At 46.6% G+C, this 20,465-nt stretch overlaps 1 protein-coding gene across 2 annotated transcripts; it reads left to right on the top strand.

The window, feature by feature from the left end:
* On the top strand, nt 1-20,444 carry LETMD1 (LETM1 domain containing 1). 2 transcript variants are annotated; one of them, XM_082206103.1, is made up of 9 exons: nt 1-243; nt 8,429-8,580; nt 10,062-10,177; nt 13,325-13,407; nt 15,049-15,235; nt 16,781-16,882; nt 17,216-17,368; nt 18,227-18,323; nt 19,351-20,444. In XM_082206103.1, exons 1-9 carry the CDS (start codon nt 122-124, stop codon nt 19,422-19,424), a joined length of 1,086 nt encoding a protein of 361 aa, XP_082062229.1. In that variant the 5' UTR covers nt 1-121; the 3' UTR covers nt 19,425-20,444. The 2 variants fall into 2 exon arrangements, with proteins under 2 accessions (XP_082062229.1, XP_082062230.1); XM_082206104.1 differs by lacking the exon at nt 1-243 and adding an exon at nt 7,903-8,075.
* The last annotated feature ends 21 nt before the right edge of the window (nt 20,445-20,465 follow it).

Genomic DNA, 20,465 nt, shown 5'->3' with positions numbered 1-20,465 from the left:
GCCCGTGGTAATCACGTGGCCCGTTTCCCGGGGTCGTCGTCGTCGTCGCTTTCCTGGCTTCCCGCCCGGACCTCCGCGCTCTTTCCGCGCCCTCCTTCTTCTCCTCAGGCGCCCTGGCAGGATGGCGCTGGTGCTGCGGCTGGTGCTTCGCGGGCGCTGCAGGGCCGGCGGAGTCCCTGCGCCCGCCGCCTCCCTCTACCTGGCTCTGCGCCCGGCGGAGCCTCCCCCGTGGCCGGGGCTGAGGTGAGTCCTTGGCGGCGCCGGGAAGGGGAGCGCAGAGCCCCGACTCAGGGGGCGCCGAGGAGACCCCTCAGGGCGCCGCCCTCCCGCCTGCAGCGGGGTCAGGGGAAGGCAGGGCAGGTTGCTGGGGGCGGGGGGCGGTGTCCCCAGGTGAGCTGCTGTCATTTCCTTGTTGTTTAGCCGTGTCCGACTCTTCATGATCCCCTGGACCAGAGCACGCCAGGCACTTCTGTTTTCCACTGCCTCCCACAGTTTGGTCATTTTGTTAGCTTGGGCCCAGTTCTCCAATCTGCTAAGGTTATTTTGAATTCTGATTCTGTCTTCTGCGGCATTAGCTACCCCTCTCAGTTTGGTGAGAGTCACAACCTTCATTGTATGCTCAGCACTGGAGGGGGGAAGGTAGAAAACTGCAAAGGCAGACACAAGGAAAGGCAGACAAACCTTCTGAGTCTCTTTGATCAGTGCCCATCAATCTGGGAGCATGGTAATAAGTAGCAGCTGCTGCAACACCTGCATGCATGCTGCGCATGGAGAGTCAAGGCAGCCAATATCTATGCACAAGATTGCTTGTTGTTGTTTAGTCGTGTCCGACTCTTTGTGACCCCATGGACTAGAGCACGCCAGGCACTCCTGTCTTCCACTGCCTCCCACAGTTTGGTCAAACTCATGCTGGCAGCTTCACGAACACTGTCCCACCATCTCGTCCTCTGTCGTCCCCTTCTCCTTGCGCCCTCCATCTTTCCCAACATCAGGGTCTTTTCCAGGGAGTCTTCTCTGCTCATGAGGTGGCCAAAGTATTGGAGCCTCAGCTTCAGGATCTGTCCTTCCAGTGAGCACTCAGGGCTGATTTCCTTCAGAATGGAGAGGTTTGATCTTCTTGCAGTCCGTGGGACTCTCAAGAATCTCCTCCAGCACCATAATTCAAAAGCATCAATTCTTCGGCAATCAGCCTTCTTTATGGTCCAGCTCTCACTTCCATACATTACAACTGGGAAAACCATAGCTTTAACTATACAGACCTTTGTTTTTTTTAATAAAAGATTTATTAAATTTTTTTGAAATATCAGAAAAAATGAAAAAGAAAAATACAAAATAAAAACAGTTAAAAACATACATTTTTTTCTTTTACTTATTTTCTTTTAACTTATTTCCCGAACCTCCTCATACCTCCCTTTTTTGTATTCCACTTCCAGACCTTTGTTGGCAAGGTGATGTCTCTGCTTTTTAAGATGCTGTCTAGGTTTGTCATTGCTTTTCTTCCAAGAAGCAGGCGTCTTTTAATTTCGTGGCTGCCGTCACCATTTCCTTATCGTGTATTAAATTTGCATACCGATCCCAAGGCGGTGCACAACAGAAAAAACTCAAAACCTTTCTCAACCTTTGGCCCCCCAGGGGTGTTACAATTGCCAAGTTGGAAGGGACCGCGAGGGCCACGTTTCCCAAACTTGGGTCTTGTTTTTGGACTACAGTTCCCAGCGCCGAGGGTCTTGGCGGTTCCCTCCCTGTGAGAAGCCAAGTTACAGGGAACCAGGCAGAGGGCCTTCTCGGTAGTGGCGCCCGCCCTGTAGAACATTCTGCCATCAGATGTCAAAGAGATAAACAACTATCTAATGTTTAGAAGACATCTGAAAGCAGCCCTGTTTAGGGAAGCTTTTAATGTTTGACAGGCTACTGTATTTTAATATTTTGTTGGAAGCTGCCCAGAGTGGCTAGTTTGGGAAACCCTAAATTACAGTGGTACCTCGGGTTACATACGCTTCAGGTTACAGACTCCGCTAACCCAGAAATAGCGCCTCGGGTTAAGAACTTTGCTTCAGGATGAGAACAGAAATCGGGCTCCGGCGGTGTGGCAGCAGCAGGAGGCCCCATTAGCTAAAGTGGTGCTTCAGGTTAAGAACAGTTTCAGGTTAAGAATGGACCTCTGGAACGAATTAAGTACTTAACCCGAGGTACCACTGTACTACAACAAAGACGCAGGCCAGCCATTATTATTGACACAGGTCAGTCAGTTATTTTTGAAGCAAGGGGATTCAGTTGTTTCTAGCAACAAAACCTGAGTCTCTAGCTGTTTTTAGATTCCATTTCCCATCATCCCTGACCACTAGCCCTGATAGCAAGAAATGATGGGAGTTGTGGTCCAAAAACATCTGGAGACACAAGTTTGGGAAACACTGATCTGCTCCAACCCACTGTGATGAGGGAATCTTTTGACCAAAGTGGGTCTTAAAGCCGCAGTCCTGGAATTAAGAGTCTCCTGCTTTACCGACTGAGCTATCTCCTCAGTGGTTGCTGGACTACAACTCCCATTATCAATGACCACTGGTCCTGCTAGCTAAGGATGATGGGAGTGTCTGGAGGGAGGGGCAAGTTTGAGAAAGGTTACCAACCTTCTGGGGTGTATCCCCTCCCATGTTGTATTCCCATGAGGTCCAGCCATGGTGGCCAGTTGTTCGTTGGGGGTGGGGGGGAGGTGAGGGGAGCTGTGCTCCAACAGCAGATGGAGGGCCACACATTTTGCACCTCTGAAGCAAGTAAGCACACAAGCAACAATTGCACCATGGCAGTTTCCAGGGAGGCAAACTATTTGTATGCTGGAGCAAAAACAAGGAGTCTTGTGGTATCTCATTACAGTCATACCTCGGGCTGAAGTAGCTTCAGGTTAAGTATTTTCGGGTTGCGTGCTGCGGTGACCCAGAAGTAACGGAGCGCGTTACTTTTTGGTTTCGCCGCTCACGCATGCGCAGATGGTCTAAATGATGTCATGCGCAGAAGCGGCAAATTGCACATACAGACCTGGGTTGTGTTCGCTTCTGGATGCGAATGGGTCTCCGGAACGGGTCCCGTTCCCCTGCAAAGGTATCACTGTATATGGGATTCTAAGCTACACCTGCGTCCTAGTCACCCCCACCCCAGAGTTTCTGTATGGGTGTATATGTGAGGAAGCACAAAAAATCCCCTGCCACCTGAAACATTGTCAGGCTGTAAGCTGTTTTTGAGCTTTCCACCATGTAAAACGTAAGAGCCCTCCTGGATCAGGCTAAAGGCTCAGCTTCGTGTTCACACAGCGGCCAGCCAGACGCATGTGGGAATCCCAAAAGCAAGCCTTTAGTGCAACAGCACTCTCCTCCTGTGGTTTCCAACAACTAGTATCCAGAGGCATACTGGCCCCGACAGTGGAGACAGAATACAGTCGTACCTTGGTTGTCGAATGCCTTGGTACTCAGATATTTTGGTTCCCGAACGGCGCAAGCCGGTTTGCGAACGTTTTTTGAAAGCTGAACATCCGCTTCGGCTGTCAGCATTGTTTCCGGGGCCAATCAGCCAATCAGAAGCCGTGCCTTGGTTTGCAAATGTTTTGGAAGTCGAACCGACTTCTGGAACGGATTCCGTTCGACAACCAAGGTATGACTGTATAGCCATTGAAACTAGTTGCCACTGATAGCTTTACCCTAGATGAATTTGTCCTAATCTTCTTTTAAAGCCATCTGGATTGGTGCCCACTGCAGGCTCTTGTGCAAGTGAATTCCGTAGTTCCAGCTGTGTGAAGAAGTACTTTTTTTTTTGCCTGTCTCGAATCTTCCAACATTCAGCTTCTTTGACTGAATGTTACGACAAGAGGAGGAAAACATCTTATCTACTTTCTTCATGCCATGTATAATTTTATGCTCACCTTTTGCCTTAACTTAAAAGCCCCAAATGTTGTAACATTTCCTCACTGGGGAGTTGCTCCATCCCTATCATAATTCTGGTTGCTATGCATTTTGGAGAGCACACAGGCTCCTTGCATTAAAAAACAAACGCCCAATCATTTCAGTTCAAAGTAAAGGTAGCTCCATGCAACACTAATCTATTTGCAGAGATGCTTGGATTTATGTACAGTGGTGCCTCGCAAGACGAAATTAATTCGTTCCGCAAGTCTCTTCGTCTTGCGGTTTTTTCGTCTTGCGATGCACGGTTTCCCATAGGAATGCATTGAAAATCAATTAATGCGTTCCTAGGGAAACCGCCTTCAGACCAGGTCCGGGGACAGTCTGTCCCCGGACCTCTTCTGAAGGCTGGGGGGGGGCAAGGGCTTTTCTTCCCGCCCCCAGCATTTTAAAAAACCCTGGGACAGCGGAGGACTTCTCCGCTGTCCGGGGCGATCTTAAAATGCTGGCGGGCGACATTTTAAAATCGCCCCGGACAGCGGAGGACTTCTCCGCTGTCCGGGGCGATTTAAAAGCCCCTGGGAAGGCAGGCAGGGGGGACAAAGACTTTCGCCCCCTGCCCGCCTTCAGAAGGTGTCCCCGCCCCCCCTCCCCACTTCGGAACAGCTTTCCGAATTGGGGCGGCTGGGGCAGGCGTCCCCGCCCCCCCTCCCCACTTTGGAACAGCTTTCCGAAGTGGGGCGGCTGGGGCAGGCGTCCCCGCCCCCCCTCCCCACTTCGGAACAGCTTTCCGAAGTGGGGCGGCTGGGGCAGGCGTCCCCGCCCCCCCTCCCCACTTCGGAACAGCTTTCCGAAGTGGGGCGGCTGGGGCAGGCGTCCCCGCCCCCCCTCCCCACTTCGGAACAGCTTTCCGAAGTGGGGCGGCTGGGGCAGGCGTCCCCGCCCCCCCTCCCCACTTCGGAACAGCTTTCCGAAGTGGGGCGGCTGGGGCAGGCGTCCCCGCCCCCCTCCCCACTTCGGAACAGCTTTCCGAAGTGGGGCGGCTGGGGCAGGCGTCCCCGCCCCCCCGCCCCACTTCGGAACAGCTTTCCGAAGTGGGGCGGCTGGGGCAGGCGTCCCCGCCCCCCCGCCCCACTTCGGAGCAGCTTTCCGAAGTGGGGCGGCTGGGGCAGGCGTCCCCGCCCCCCCTCCCCACTTCGGAACAGCTTTCCGAAGTGGGGCGGCTGGGGCAGGCGTCCCCGCCCCCCCTCCCCACTTCGGAACAGCTTTCCGAAGTGGGGCGGCTGGGGCAGGCGTCCCCGCCCCCCCTCCCCACTTCGGAACAGCTTTCCGAAGTGGGGCGGCTGGGGCAGGCGTCCCCGCCCCCCCGCCCCACTTCGGAACAGCTTTCCGAAGTGGGGCGGCTGGGGCAGGCGTCCCCGCCCCCCCGCCCCACTTCGGAACAGCTTTCCGAAGTGGGGCGGCTGGGGCAGGCGTCCCCGCCCCCCCGCCCCACTTCGGAACAGCTTTCCGAAGTGGGGCGGCTGGGGCAGGCGTCCCCGCCCCCCTCCCCACTTCGGAACAGCTTTCCGAAGTGGGGCGGCTGGGGCAGGCGTCCCCGCCCCCCGCCCCACTTCGGAACAGCTTTCCGAAGTGGGGCGGCCTTGGCAGGCGTCCCCGCCCCCCCTCCCCACTTCGGAACAGCTTTCCGAAGTGGGGCGGCTGGGGCAGGCGTCCCCGCCCCCCCTCTCCACTTCGGAACAGCTTTCCGTAGTGGGGCGGCTGGGGCAGGCGTCCCCGCCCCCCCGCCCCACTTCGGAACAGCTTTCCGAAGTGGGGCGGCTGGGGCAGGCGTCCCCGCCCCCCCCACTTCGGAACAGCTTTCCGAAGTGGGGCGGCTGGGGCAGGTGTCCCCGCCCCCCCTTCGGAACAGCGTTTTAAAATGCTGGGGGTCGGGAGCGAAGCGCTGCCGACCCCCAGCATTTTAAAATCTCCCTGTGTCCCGGGAAGATTTTAAAATGCTGGGGGTCGGGCTGCCGACCCCCAGCATTTTAAAACCTTCCCGGGACACGGGGAGATTTTAAAATGCTGGGGTTCGGCAGCGCTTCGCTCCCGACCCCCAGCATTTTAAAACCTCCCCGGGACAGAGACTTCTCTGCTGTCCCTTGGAGATTTTAAAATGCTGGGGGTCAGCAGCGGACGCTTCGCTCCCGCCCGCCAGCATTTTAAGATCGCCCGGGGCAGGCGGGGGGAAGGCAGGCGGGGGGAGCAAAGACTTTTGCCCCCCGCCGGCCTTCAGAAGAGGTCCTCTTCTGAAGGCCGGCTGTGGGCGAAAGTCTTTGCTCCCGACCGCCAGCATTTCCCTATGGGCTTTCGTCTTGCGATGCAAGCCCATAGGGAAATTCGTCTTGCGAAGCGCCTCCAAAACAGAAAACCCTTTCGTCTTGCGGGTTTTCCGTCTTGCGAGGCATTTGTCTTGCAGGGTACCACTGTATTTTCACTTTTAATGCAGCAAAATCTTGTAGAATGGCTGGTACTATTGCATACAGCATGAAGAAAGAATACCAGTTTTTTTAAAATGCACCATTCTTCAACTTAATTCAGCAAGGAGGCTGTATATGAACGTGCTTTCTCCCTACTGTGCCCTAGATTTAAAACTGTACTCCATGTGCGGTTTGAAGTAGTGCAGACCATCTCATTCTGCTCCATATGTAAAACAGCTCAAAATGTTCCTGCAGATTGGCTTTGGGAAGACCACATTTGAACTGGGTGATATCTGCTCTTCCTTCCAAGATCGCTTAAAATGGAAACCCATTTCTTGCCAGGTGATTAGTGAAAGGTGGGTTGGTTAGGGCAGCCACTTTTTTGGGGTATGGCTCATATGCCATGAACTCAGGAATGCCGAGTAAGATAAGTTCCTGTTGATTTTGTAGCAGTTAAAGATACAGGTTACACACACAAAATTGAAAACTAATAATTTATTATTGGGCTAACTGAGCTTGGTAGAAAACAGTGTATTTTTTTGCCTTGGATGGTTCCTTCACAACATTCAGAAGGGCATCTATGGTAACCTCCCTCGGGACCTCCCAGGCTGTTCTAATTCTGGAGGTGATGTTGCTTTCACTTTATCTGAGATGCTTACTGGCCACTGTAACGTTGACTCAGGCAGGCAGCATAAAAATATTTCTACAGTATGCCACAATTTCATATGAATTATCAAAGCAGTTTACAACAAAAATACATAAAACAATACATTATTATTATTATTATTATTATTATTATTATTATTAGTACCCCATCCATCTGGCTGGGTTTCCCCAAGCACTCTGGGTGGCTTACAGTGCATATAAAAACATAGTAAAACCTCAAACATTAAAAACCTCCCGATACAAGGCTGCCTTCAGATGTTTTCTAAAAGTCAAGTGAAGTTGTTCATTTCCTTAACCTCTAATGGGAAGACCATATAAAGACAGATATCAAGTTTGTATGGATTAGCATCAGGAGAGGGACTGTGAATTATGTTTAATGGACAGGTAGAATGGATAGGATTGTCTACCTCTGAGACAAAGCCCCATTGATTTCCTTCCAAGTAGACATGGTTAAGATTGTCCTGTAAAGCTTTAGCAGATCAACAAGGGTGGCCAACTTTTATTTGTAGGGTTCAGACTAAATGTCACACCTTTTATCTTTCAGTGCTGCTCTTTGGGTTCTGATTTTCTGCTGTAATAAAGAATGACAAAATTTTAGGTTGCCTTGCCAATCAGCCGTAACCTCAGTTTGTAGAACTAGGAGGAAAATACAGTGAAGCCCCTGGTTATTAAATTGATGGTGTCCTTTTGGCATTCTGATTTTGAACTATTCTGGTGTTTTGGTAAAATGTAGTTGATTAATAAGCTGTCTAAATTGATTAATCGGTTAATTAAAAGTTATTTAATCGTTTGGCAGCCCTAATTGATAAATTTTAATGAGCACCTAGAACTGCACTTTATGTATGCATTTTGTGACTGCAAGACATAGTAATGTATAAAACAAAAGCAAATTCTTCCCTGCAATAATGTAATTCCAGGAATCAAGTCTAAAAAAATATACTTGCCCTTTGCATTTGTGTGTCTTCCTACAGAAAACAAGTTTCATTTTTATTCTCCTGACAGCCGACTTTTAATATGATAGTCTCATGTTGTTAATCAAGAACAGCATCTGTTTTAGAAGGTATTTATTGCTATTCTTATTCATAGGTGTAAACCCCACAGTACATGACCCCTAGGTTAATGTGTACTTTGGTAGCAATTAGACAAAATTAGCAAGTGGAAAAAATTATGCACATAACCTCATCTTCATTTATCCCTGAAATAGCCTATGGACCCCCCCCCCATCTTTTTGCATTATGGTCATAACAGGCTAGTTTATTGCTAAGCTCTTAGACTGTTCGTCAGTCAGATGCAGCTGCTCACCACATACCCCTTTATTAGCTATTGTAGTTGTGACTTCCTTTTTGTATTCTAAAGGGCTTGAAATACGTGGCAATAGAACTCAAGACTTGCATGTACTTTCCTTTATTTCAGACCTCCAGTGTGCCAATTTTCTGCAAACGCAAATTCCAAAAAACCACTCTCTGCTTTGGTTTCAAAAGTCAAATACCTGAATGAGAAGTATGAAAGGTTTTTGGAAAGAACATTCCCACGTTTCTACCAGCTATATTCAACCTTCTTGAAAGGTGGGTTTTCATTTAAAAAAACACCTTTGTGCATGTTTCATGATTCTGGGAGGAATGTGATACCTTAAGAACAAATCGCTTTTGCATCTGTCAAGGTAAAGTAGTTTCTTTACTTCTAGCCCATCCCTAGGTGGGGACTCCTTATCTTCTGGGTGCTGTTTCTTGTGTTGCAGTAGGAATGGCAGAGGCTCATGTTACAGTGAGAATGAAGAAACAAGTTCTTTGTCAATAATGGATGACATTTGTAGCATCATGTTTGTGTGTTTGCACAGACCCATTCCAGGTGTAATGGGAAACTGGTGTCCTGCTGTGAGGACATGCTGCAGGAAGCCTCAACCACGCATGCTCACACACACTCCTGTCTTGTTCCTTTTCGAGCCAATAAATAGGAGATTGAAAGCTTCCTTTTTATTTTAAATAAATTGTGGTTTCCCGCAAGGTCCAATTTTGGAGAACTGTGCTTTTAAAACAACACACACACACACACACACACACTGGTTTATGATGCCATGATTGCAAACCATGGCTTTATCCTATTTGTTCTCGTAAACCCTAGTCTTACGAAGCATAATTCTTACAAGTTTGGAATTCAAAAGGAATTGTGTTTGTTTAGAGTTTGGAACAAAAATTTCCATTTCAGCCTCAAGAGCTCAGAATGAGAAAGGAGAGCATGGAAGCTTGCTGTTGTTTGTTCCTGCTGGAAAAAAAGAATCTGCAAAACAAAAAACCAGTCCGTGGTGTAATTTTTGGGGTGGGGAATAACATGTTAAGATTCTGAGTGAAGGCAGTTCTGTGTACACCTAACAAAATTATAGCTGTAGTAAGGAAAGGCAGGAGCGAGAAGAATTTAAGACCCTCTGTAGAAGAAGCCAGCGGATTCTGCAGGGTTAGAGAGAAGGAAGTAGTAATGTGTTAGAAGCTCATGTGTAAGAGGCATCGCAAGAGAGAGAAGACAAAGCCTGTTTTAGAGATTAGGAAACATTATCCCATTATCTCTTGCTTCTGAGAAGCTCTGAATGACGTGCAAGGTGCATGCCCTTTTACCCTCGTGGCAACCTTAGACAGAGGTTAGGCTGTGAAAAACCCTTTGAAGTGCCAAGGCATTTGGGCTTTCCCTATGATGTCCTGACACTATTAAAGCAAAGAAAACAATTTAGCTGGCTGGAGTTTTACTAAGAGGTGTCAGAAGAACCATTCAAGTCATTCAAGGCAAGGGAGAGACAGAGACGTAATATTCATGTATGTGTTACTTTATGCCAGTTGTGGGAATTTTTGGTCCTCCAGATTTTGCTGAACTACAATGCCCATCTTCCACGGCCACTTGCCATGCAGTATCTGGGAGGGTCAGAGCTTCCCTAGCCCTGTTCTTTATGCAGTGATGCTCTATTCTTAGGTAAAAGGCTTGGGAAGGACTTTGGCATGAGGTTGAACATTCAGGGAGAACAATTCCAGATCTGAAAATATTTCTGTATTTTGCACAGGATTTTGGATATTCTTTACAGAAATGAAAGAAATAAGAAGAATAAGGGCAAACATGTCATATAGAAAGATCCAGTTCCATCAACTTCCATACAGGGAGATGGAGAGACTAAGACAGGTAGGCTTTTACTTTTGTCTGCAACAATGATAGTCAACAAGTCAAACTGATTTCAGGCGACACTTGGTAGTTTCCACAATTGTGCAGCTGCCCTTCTTCCTACGTGAGGAGCCCTCATGCTCTAGCTGTCTAGCAACTTCCCATCTCGTACACTGAGGAGTTTCACAAGGTAATCAAATAGGGTTGACAAGAAAAATGTTCAGTTCAGGGACATACCTGCATTGGAAGCACGTTTGCTTCTGTTCGATGCAATGTTGATTTTCTAAACCTGGTTTCATTCTGAAATGGCATGAATGAGTGACTGCTCCTTTGTCTCAAATCTTGCAGTTTCCTCCTTATGAATTGTGAGTTAGCACTGGGTGATTTTGCTGGCCTCTCTCCCCGTCTGCTAAAAACCAACCCATCCTCTGGTCAATATGTACAACTGCGTATTCCATTTGCTTTCTGGATTTACTTCTTTTTTGCAGGAACGTATTACCGTAATATTTGTACAGATGAAAAATATAACTTCATAGAGAGAATTGGTTTGTTTTTTCATGAAAGAATACAGAAATAAATCCACAGTAACAGAGTAACTAACTAGAACCTGCCTTCTCCCCACCCCTCAATTGGGATTTATTTCTCCTACGCGGGTGGCGCTGTGGGTTAAACCACAGAGCCTAGGACTTGCCGATCAGAAGGTTGGCGGTTCGAATCCCCGCGACAGAGTGAGCTCCTGTTGCTCGGTCCCTGCTCCTGCAAACCTAGCAGTTTGAGAGCACGTCAAAGTGCAAGTAGATAAATAGGTACCGCTCCGGTGGGAAGGTAAATGGCATTTCTGTGTACTGCTCTGGTTTGCCAGAAGTGGCTTAGTCATGCTGGCCACATGACCCGGAAACTGTATGCCAGCTCCCTTGGCCAATAAAGCAAGATGAGCGCCACAACCCCAGAGTCAGTCATGACTGGACCTAATGGTCAGGGGTCCCTTTATCTTTTATCTTATCCTGACTTTCCTTCAAGGAGCATAGGGCAATATGCATGGTCCCTTTCCCATTCTATCACCACATCTTTCAAGAAAGACAGGTTAGGTACTGTGTGGGTGTCATTGTAGAGAGACTCCCCAAGGTCACCCAACCACCCAACCACCCAACCCAACAGGAATTTGAAGCCAGGTCTCCCCTGTCCCACTACACTATGTAAACACACTGAGAGCTTCTGAATCGATAAGCAAGAACCACATGCAACTTTTGTGAGGATCAGCTATACTAATACAAATAGGTGGACTAATATTTACTGCATCTAGGGTAGATTAATTAAGAGGTTTCCGTACTTCAGCAAAAGCAAATAAACAAAGTCTGGCAGCTCTGCTTGATCTCTGCCAACCTTCACCCGATGCATCTATTTCTTCTTTGCCTGAACATTTATCATATTGTTGGGCTGGGTTAGAGTAAAAATGTTTCTGTGTAGAGAAGAAGGGCTGAAATTTGGGTTCTTATTCTTGAAAGATTCCATCTAAACACTTTTATTCAAACAAAGGAAAGCTGAGGAAGTGAAGGTTTTCTCCTTTTTCAAACGCAATGTGTTGTGTTGCAACATGGAGCTAAGTGACATTTACATAAAGGTTGTCAGTCTAACATCATCACCATGGACAGCTGTATAACAGATATAGACATAGCGGACTGGATGTAGGTCACAGGTCAGTAAATTGTTGCTGATGTGTGTGTGGAGGTCCACATATGGAAAATAACCAACAGAAAAAGCAGGTGTAAAGACACACTATTGCATGGCATTGTCCGTTGGCTGCAGCAGAATTATTCATATAGAAGACCTGTTATTCTCCCATCCCAGTCAGGTGATGGGCAGTAAAATTGTAGCCTATTTTCCGTTGGTAATGCACAATTTGGAGCACACTTTATTTTATTTTTTTATAATATTTTATTGGGTTTTATCAATAGAAAAGTTTAGAAAAATACAAAAACGAAAAAGATACAAAATTACAAAATACAAAAATACAGACATTGAACACAAAAAAAGAAAAAGAAAAAACACATATAAAAGAAAACAAAAATTCCCTCTTTCTTGATTTCTCATCTTTAGTTAACTTATTTTCCTGACTTCCTCACGTCTCCTATTTTTGTATCCCTTTTAAGAATTGGTTCAGCAAATTCATGTCCTATTAGTTTATCTATTATTAATCCAATCTTACATTTTACCTTGTTGCTAGAACCCCTTCAATTCATTTCAATGTCATCAGCATTCAAAAATTTTACAATATTTCTGCAAATAAGTTTTAAATTTCCTCCAATCTTCTTCCACCAACTCTTCTCCCTGGTCTCGGATTCTGCCAGTCATTTCCGCCATTTCCATATAGTCTATTAGTTGCATCTGCCATTCTTCCAAGGAGGGTGGGTCTTGTGTCTTCCAATGCTTTGCGATGAGAATTCTTGCTGCTGCTGTAGCGTACATAAAGAAAGTTCTATCCTTCTTTAACACCGATTGGCCAACTATGCCCAGGAGGAAGGCCTCTGGTTTCTTCAGGAAGAACTTTAAGGTTCCTGGTTGTGCCTTGGCAGCCGTGTCTCTAGCTGCCTCATACTTGATATCACATACGAATAGTGTTTTCTCGCTGCAAAGAAAATGCTACCACTTTAATAACAAGCTTCCAAATTGCATCTGTATAGCACAGGGGTCAGCAAACTTTTTCAGACCTTGTGGGAGGATGGACTATATTTTGAAAAAGAACAGCAACGAATTCCTATGCCCCACAAATAACCCAGAGATGCATTTTAAATAAAAGCACACATCCTACTCATGTAAAAACACCAGGCAGGCCCCATAAATACCCCGGAGATGCATTTTAAATAAAAGGACACATTCATATAAAAACACACTGATTCCCGGACCGTTCGCAGGCTGGATTTAGAAGGTGATGGGGCCAGATCCGGCCCCTCGGCCTTAGTTTGCCTACCCATGATATAGCATCCAAAGTTACTAAGTTTGTGAGAGACAAAAATAGGCACAGCTTTGAGGCATATAAAATGCCAGAGTATGCAGCAGTGGTACCTTGCATCCACTGCTTCATCAGTCCCTTTATATGTGCATTTTCCTCACAGTTTCAGTAGTTTTGGGTGTGTGCATGGCAGGTCTACTGACTAATCATTTTTGAAGTTTCGCAGAGATCTGATCAAGGCCATTCCAGTTGGGATTCTTTCTCTTCCTCCCTTTGCCAACTACCTGGTTCTTTTGCTCATGTAAGTACAACTGTGCGCCTGTTCAGATGAAAGGTCCTTGCGCTTAACTGTGAAAGAGTGAATGCAACAGTAGTGGGGGTTTTCTCTCCCTCTCATCACTTACCTGCACTGCTCTTTGATGAAGAGCTTGTTAGAGTACAGCTTTGTGTTTTAGGTAAAGGGTAAAGGGACCCCTGACCATTAGGTCCAGTCGTGGCCGACTCTGGGGTTGCAGCGCTCATCTCGCTCTATAGGCCGAGGGAGCCGGCGTACAGCTTCCGGGTCCTGTGGCCACCATGACTAAGCCGCTTCTGGCAAAACAGAGCAGCACACGGAAACACCGTTTAACTTCCTGCCGGAGCGGTACCTATTTATCTACTTGCACTTTGATGTGCTTTCAAACTGCTAGGTTGGCAGGAGCAGGGACCGAGCAACAGGAGCTCACCCCGTCGCGGGGATTCGAACCGCCGACCTTCTGATCGGCAAGTACTAGGTTTAACCCACAGTGCCACCTGCGTCCCTTGCTTTGTGTTTTAGCAGGTACCAAAATAGACTGCAAAAGCACATTCATATCTTATTAATCACTGGGGGTGGGATCAAGCCCTGACTCTTCGGAGCCTCTGCTTCCACATTGTATTTTCTCCCCATGCGTAGGCTCAGTCTAAAGGGATTATTTTTGGTGAATTTCTCTGGGTGGCAATTCATCGTGCAGCAACCATGCACCCTCCCACATTTTTTTCTGAAAATTTACCATCTCTGTTGTTTTCCCAACAGAACTCCCAAACTGCTTTAAACTCTCCAGAAACTTTAAAAAAAGGGGGGGGCGCTCACCTTTAAGCAACTCCCCCACCCCTTCCTTGGTCTGTTCCAAATAGGTGTTTTCAGCTTGGGAGTTAAAAACAGTTAAAGATAATATCATTTATGTTTGAGGCTTGCTCTTAACAGCCCCGGATCACAGCCTAGCATGCCATATAGCAGGCTTCCCCAAACTCGGCCCTCCAGATGTTTTGGGACTACAATTCCCATCATCCCTGACCACTGGTCCTGTTAACTAGGGATGATGGGAGTTGTAGTCCCAAAACATCTGGAGGGCTGAGTTTGGGGATGCCTGCCGTATAGGCTTGATAATATTTTAATGTGAACTTTAACAAGAAACAGATTATATCACAACTGACAAAAGTAGCTCTAAAATCCCGCACTGCCTGTTTTTTTTTTTTTTTTTTGAAGGCAAAAGAATTTAGAGAAAGGCATCAGGATATTATTTCAAGTTGCCAGGCAGATTTCGTGAGGGAGAAAATGGTCTACTAGGCATTCTAGGGTTTTTTTTATTAAAATATTTCATTTTAATAATATTTCATTTTAAAATAAATGAAGGTAACTTGAGAGTCTGTGGACAAGGTCTGGTTAAATTTGCAGAAGCAAAGTTCAGGAGGGCTTCGGCTTGTCGGGGGCTGAGGTTTCAGCCATCACATAACTGGTTGCTCCTTGTCTTGGCTGGAAGAAGCAGTCAAATTTGTAGAAAACAGGCAAAACCTGCAAAATCGACAAAAGCTGCAAAATGCAGAATTTGGGTTCCTGTGGCCCAGATTTGAATGTTCTTTGATACACAGCTGTGTCTTGGTTTTGAAATGTGTATCTTCTTGACAATCTTTCCTTCCCAAGGTATCTGTTCCCAAGACAACTTTTGATACGCCACTTCTGGACTTCCAAACAACAAGCTGAATTTCTGGACACCTACCACAATATGAGAAAGGAGGCATACCCAGAAGTGGTTGATGGTCTAATGAACCTCTCTCGCTCCCTAGCGGATTCCCAGCTTCGGAAACAGATGCTAGATCTCTGCAAAAAGGTATCTAATTACCACCCAATCTCAGCTGATAGAGAGGCAGTCTTTGGACACATGTCTTGCTTTGCAGAAATAAGGCTTTTGTATATTGAGAGTTGGCCCATCACTACCAACTTCATAATGTCTAGATTCAACTTTCCTATTGTCATGTGAACAAAGCACTGCAAACTCCTGAAACCTTAATTATACGGTTTTAAAGTCATTCCAGAGATTGATTGATTGGTTTTAAAAACACTGACCTGAATACGAACATGTATAGAAAAGTCATTCAAGTAAGAGACCAGACTGTATAGTTGGCTTAGCAGATGCTAGCAAGGAAAAGGATGCTCATATACTTGTGTCTACTGATTTGTCACTTATGCAGAGGCTTTCTGGCAATGCACTCTTGAGTACTTGTCAGTTTATAATAATGGCTTGCAATTTTAGTAGAGCACGACGAGAAAAAGAAGTAAATTCAAGCCTTTATTATTCTTTATGGGACAGTTTTTGGAAGGGAGGAACCAAACAACAGTGGGTATTAGCTACACTGGTGGAGGGTCATTCCCCCCCCCCCCCGCTCAGTCAGATTTTATTGTTTGTAACAAATGACCACTACAATGCAGCTCAAAAAGGATAATCCAAGAAATAAGTTAATCATACATTTCTCCCAAAATAACCAAAAAACCCCCAAACAAAACCCCAATAGCCCTTGGGCAGTCAGCACTATTTTAGGTCAAAAAAATAGCATACAACTGCCAGCTAGTGTGTATAAAGCTACCCTAAAGGCAACCAAACAAATTCCACAGCAGCCAGCAGCCGTCTAGTTTTGAAACCACCTGATTGAACTTCTAAGCTGAAGAATTGCCTATCTAACAAGAAAAAAGGTTAATTCTGTTGCACCTATTCCATTAATGCAACTAGGTGATATGGCATAGCAACTTTCCTCATGGTAATGGTGAAGCAGAGCATTGTTAAGGGTTAGTGCTGACCTTTGAAGCCCTAAACAGCCTTGGCTCTGTATACCTGAAGGAGCGTCTCCACCCCCATCATTCAGCCCAGTTACTTGAGGTCCACCTCTGAGGTGGTTCCCTCACTGCAAGAAGTGAAGCTACAGGGAACCAGGCAGAGGGCCTTCTCGACAGTGGAGTGGAATGCCCTCCCCAAACCAGATGCCAAGGAGATAAATAACTATACAACTTTTAGAACACATCTGAAGGCAGCCCTATATCAGGAAGTTTTAAATATTTGATGTTTTATTATGTTTTTATGTGTGTTGGAAGCCACCCAGGGTGGCTGGGGCAACTCAGCTGGATGGGTGGGGTTTTAATAACAACAACAACTTATTTGGGAAGGGTGTAATAACTACAGCAAACAGGAACTTCTCATTTGTTCCAGGAATGAAAATGTGCTCAGCTGCTATATGTTATAGGAGGATTGGTTTTCAGGTTTTTACAAGATTCCCATCCTCTTTTATTCTTGGAAAGCAGTATGGTGCTTTTCTTTTCTTTTCTTTTCTTTTTTCTTTCTTTCTTTCTTTCTTTTTACCAATGATATATCTTAATCTTCAAGGTGCAGGAAGGATGCCACCCAGATGTAAGAGAACTTACAGCTGTGAGGACCTTATTTGTGGGACATCCCTTTGGCATCCAGCAACTCAGGGTTCAGCAGCTGGTGAGTGCCATTCCAGAAATTAAATGGGATTATACTGACGACCCAGCTAAATCCATTGCCACCAACTGCAGCACCCCTAGGTTTTGACTGAGTTTTTAAAATAAGACTATAAATCTTTCCAGTTATAAATCCTTAAGCTGCAACAAACAGTTGCTTCTCCTTAAATTGAAACCTACTACTGATCTAGGCTGCCTTATGTGTTGCCTTTTTGGAGGGGAACGATCATATCCTCCTGTTAGCCACATTTTGATCTGGAGAAGCAGGGCAGCTCTGAAAAGCTTTGCTGACTACTATTGTGCAGTTTAATCCCACCGTCTTCTCTTCTCCCCCCAGAAAGTCCTAAGCCGTGTTTTGTTCCTAACTCCTCGCTTGCCATCTCTCTTCCTGAGATACCGCTTGCAGAGCCACATAGCAGAGCTGCATCATCTGGACCAAGCGATGCTGAAACTGGGTGTGGGGCAGCTAACCGATGAGGAAGTGCAAGCGGTGAGATGAAGTTTTGCATACTGTAGCAAACTGAGGGGCAGCATTGCTGGCTAGGAACTGACCGTGGCCGTGCCAGTTCTCGCATGCAAGGGCAAGGGCTAGAATCATACCTGGGACCACGAGAGCCATCTAGTCCAACCCACTGCAATGTAGGGACCTTTTTGCCCAGTGTGGGGCTCAAACCCATGACCCTGAGATCAGGAGTCTTGTGCTCTACTGACTGAGCCGTGTCGTACCTTTAAAGGTAAAGGGACCCCTGACCATTAGGTCCGGTCGTTGCGGGGTTGCGGCGCTCATCTCTCTTTACTGGCCGAGGGAGCTGGTGTACAGCTTCCGGGTCATGTGTCCAGCATGACTAAGCCGCTTCTGGCGAACCAGAGCAGTGCACGGAAACGCCGTTTACCTTCCCGCTGGAGTGGTACCTTTTTATCTACTTGCACTTTGACGTGCTTTCGAACTGCTAGGTTGGCAGGAGCAGGGACCGAGCAACGGGAGCTCACCCTTCACGGGGAATCGAACCGCCAACCTTCTGATCGGCAAGTCCTAGGCTCTGTGGTTTAACCCACAGGGCCACCTGCATTGTACCTTTAAGGTAACCTTAAAAGACTATTGTGGGTTAAAAGCTTTTGTGGACCACATTCCACAAGCTGTGCTATACTGCACAGTAACACTGTCACCCTTTTCAGAAATAGTAATGTCAGTCTTATGTCAAATGAGGACAGCTTGAATGGCTTAAACACACACCCACACCAGCCCAGCTTTTAATGTCAGAATTTAGCAGTGAATGTCCTTGCATTTAGCCGTTGCTTTTCAAATGAAAGTCTCTCTGATCCAAGAGAATGCCTCTCTTCTCTGCAGGCTTGTTATACCCGTGGCTTGAATTCTGTTCACCTCAGCCCACTGGCATGCAGGCTGTGGCTGGCTCACTGGCTGACTCTCTCCTGCTCGCTGAAAGGTAAGCCTGCTTGAATTTGGCCACGTGGGGCTTCCCTTAGAGCCCTTACGGAATCTCTCACACACAACTAGAAGCAGCTGCTCTTCTGACCCATCCTTAATGTTGCAGTGTTAACCTGAAGAGGTTGCCCCTGTACAGTCCTGGTTGCAAAGGAGATGGCCTAGCAAAGCCTGGAAGGCCATAATTCAGAATAGGGCCTTCTTAGTATGCCCCGGTATGCCCCACGGAGACCCTCAAGGTCCATATATAGCAACTCCCTAGAGGTCCCAGGCCCTAAGGAAGTTAGATTAGCTTCAACCAGAGCCAGGGCCTTTTCAACACTGGCTCCGGCCTGGTGGAACGCTCTGCCTCATGATACCAGGGCCTTGCAGGATCTGATTTCTTTCCGCAGGGCCTGTAAGACAGAGTTGTTCTGCCTGGCCTTTGGCTTGGAGCCAATTTGATTCCCTCCCCCTCTTTTTTCTTTTTCCTTTCTCCTCCTGTGATGAGGCTGCATTTTAATATTTTAATGTTTCAGTATTTTAATTTTGTTTTTAAGTTGTATTCATTCAACTTATTTTTATTTTTGTTTGTTAGCCGCCCTGAGCCCGGCCTTGGCTGGGGAGGGCAGGGTATAAATAAAAATGATTATTATTATCATTATTATTTTATCATTATTATTGGTGGCAGCATCATAGACTTATAGAGTTGGAAGGGACCCTGAGGAACATCTAGTCCAGCCCCCTGCAATGGAGGAATATGCCCTCCCAGCTATGGACCAGTCATTAGGCTGGTGCAGATACTGATTGGCTTTTGATAGCAGGCAAAAACAAATTTTTCTTTCTGATCAGCCTTTTAAAAACTTTCCTGTGACAGATTGTGGGAGGGGGAGCCCCCTTTTACTTTTAGCTATGATTTGGTTCTATTTAGAAGCACTGGATTATTTTATGAATTGTGTTTGTTGTGGCCAACCCTGTGAGAGTTTACAATGAAGGGTGGCACATATCTCAAATAGACACAAATGCAATGCATACTTTTCTCTTTCCAGACGCTGAGACTTCACTCTTGGCACATGGCATGGTCTTGCTTTCTATCAACTTCCCTGCTTCTTCCAAGGGCTGACTAAGGGCACCCCTCACTGGTGGACCACTTCTGAAGAGATGCTGCGACAGTGACTCTTGGCTGAAGCAGAGGGAGATAAGGGTTTTTGCTTGTACTAAAATACAATGAGCAGGAGCCCTGCAGAAGCCTCTCCCACTGAATTATTAGCCTTGAGAGGAAGGTAGAGGAAACACTGCATTATGCTGAATATTCCTCCTCCTGCCGTAGAGGGAGACAAGAGAATTGCCAGTATAGCCCTGGACAAAATGCCTGTACTGTAGAAGACGACAATATTTCTGTTTAGATCTGGCTCCAGAATGTCCTCGTGGGCACAGCATGATTCCGTACTTCTTTTCACCACTTAAGTCTCTTGTAAAAACGTCTGCTGAAGAAGGTATTGGCGTTAGTCTGTATTGACTTCCTTGTAACTTTGAAGGGTAACAAAGCTGTCAGGAACTTTCCCAGGCTGTTCCCCTCCCCCTTTTAAACTTCATTTTTACAATCAACAAGGCTGCATGGAGCTCAGTGCCTTTTGCTGGGCATTCGCAGTGTGCTGCAATACTTTGAATATAGGACCCCGTTTTTCAGAGCTGCAACTTTTGTTTGAAATCCTGCTAGTGGCATGCTCTTCTGCAGGAAAGGTACAGCTGTGCTCTCACATGGGCATTATGGAAGGTGCATTTCATGTTGGCAGATGTGGTAACAGAACCTACAGAGTTCAACAGGGTAGTTCCACACTCAGAGCAAGTTAATTGGAGTGTCTCTACCCAAAGCACTTAATATCCATTTCTGTGCCTCCAAGTCTTAAATACTACTGCCACGATACTTAAAAGCTAAGGGGGGGGGGAGAAAAAAGCCAAGTCTTGCACTCCAGAAGCTGGAATTCTGGCCAGTTAGTATATAAATTGTGTGTGGTAGACTAGTGATTGAGTCAGTCATTATAAAATGCATGAGAAGTGCGTAAATGTAAATGAACGTCCAGCTATACCTGATGTGAATGTTTCGTTAAAGATAGCTAATAAAGGACAATCTCACATTTTACCTGGATTGTTTAGAACACTG

The sequence above is a fragment of the Podarcis vaucheri genome, assembly GCF_965113315.1.
Source record: "Podarcis vaucheri genome assembly, chromosome: 2".
Classification (NCBI taxonomy): domain Eukaryota; kingdom Metazoa; phylum Chordata; class Lepidosauria; order Squamata; family Lacertidae; genus Podarcis; species Podarcis vaucheri.
Note: the sequence above shows the minus strand (reverse complement) of the source record. Positions and strands in the feature narration are given on the sequence as shown.

What these genes read in the sequence shown, in the direction of transcription:
- LETMD1 (XM_082206103.1), top strand. Translation starts at nt 122, where the DNA reads ATGGCGCTGGTGCTGCGGCTGGTGCTTCGCGGGCGCTGCAGGGCCGGC. An exon ending in CCCCCGTGGCCGGGGCTGAG is followed by an intron (nt 244 to 8,428) that starts GTGAGTCCTTGG and finishes CCTTTATTTCAG; the next exon opens with ACCTCCAGTGTGCCAATTTT. An exon ending in CCGATGAGGAAGTGCAAGCG is followed by an intron (nt 17,369 to 18,226) that starts GTGAGATGAAGT and finishes TCTTCTCTGCAG; the next exon opens with GCTTGTTATACCCGTGGCTT.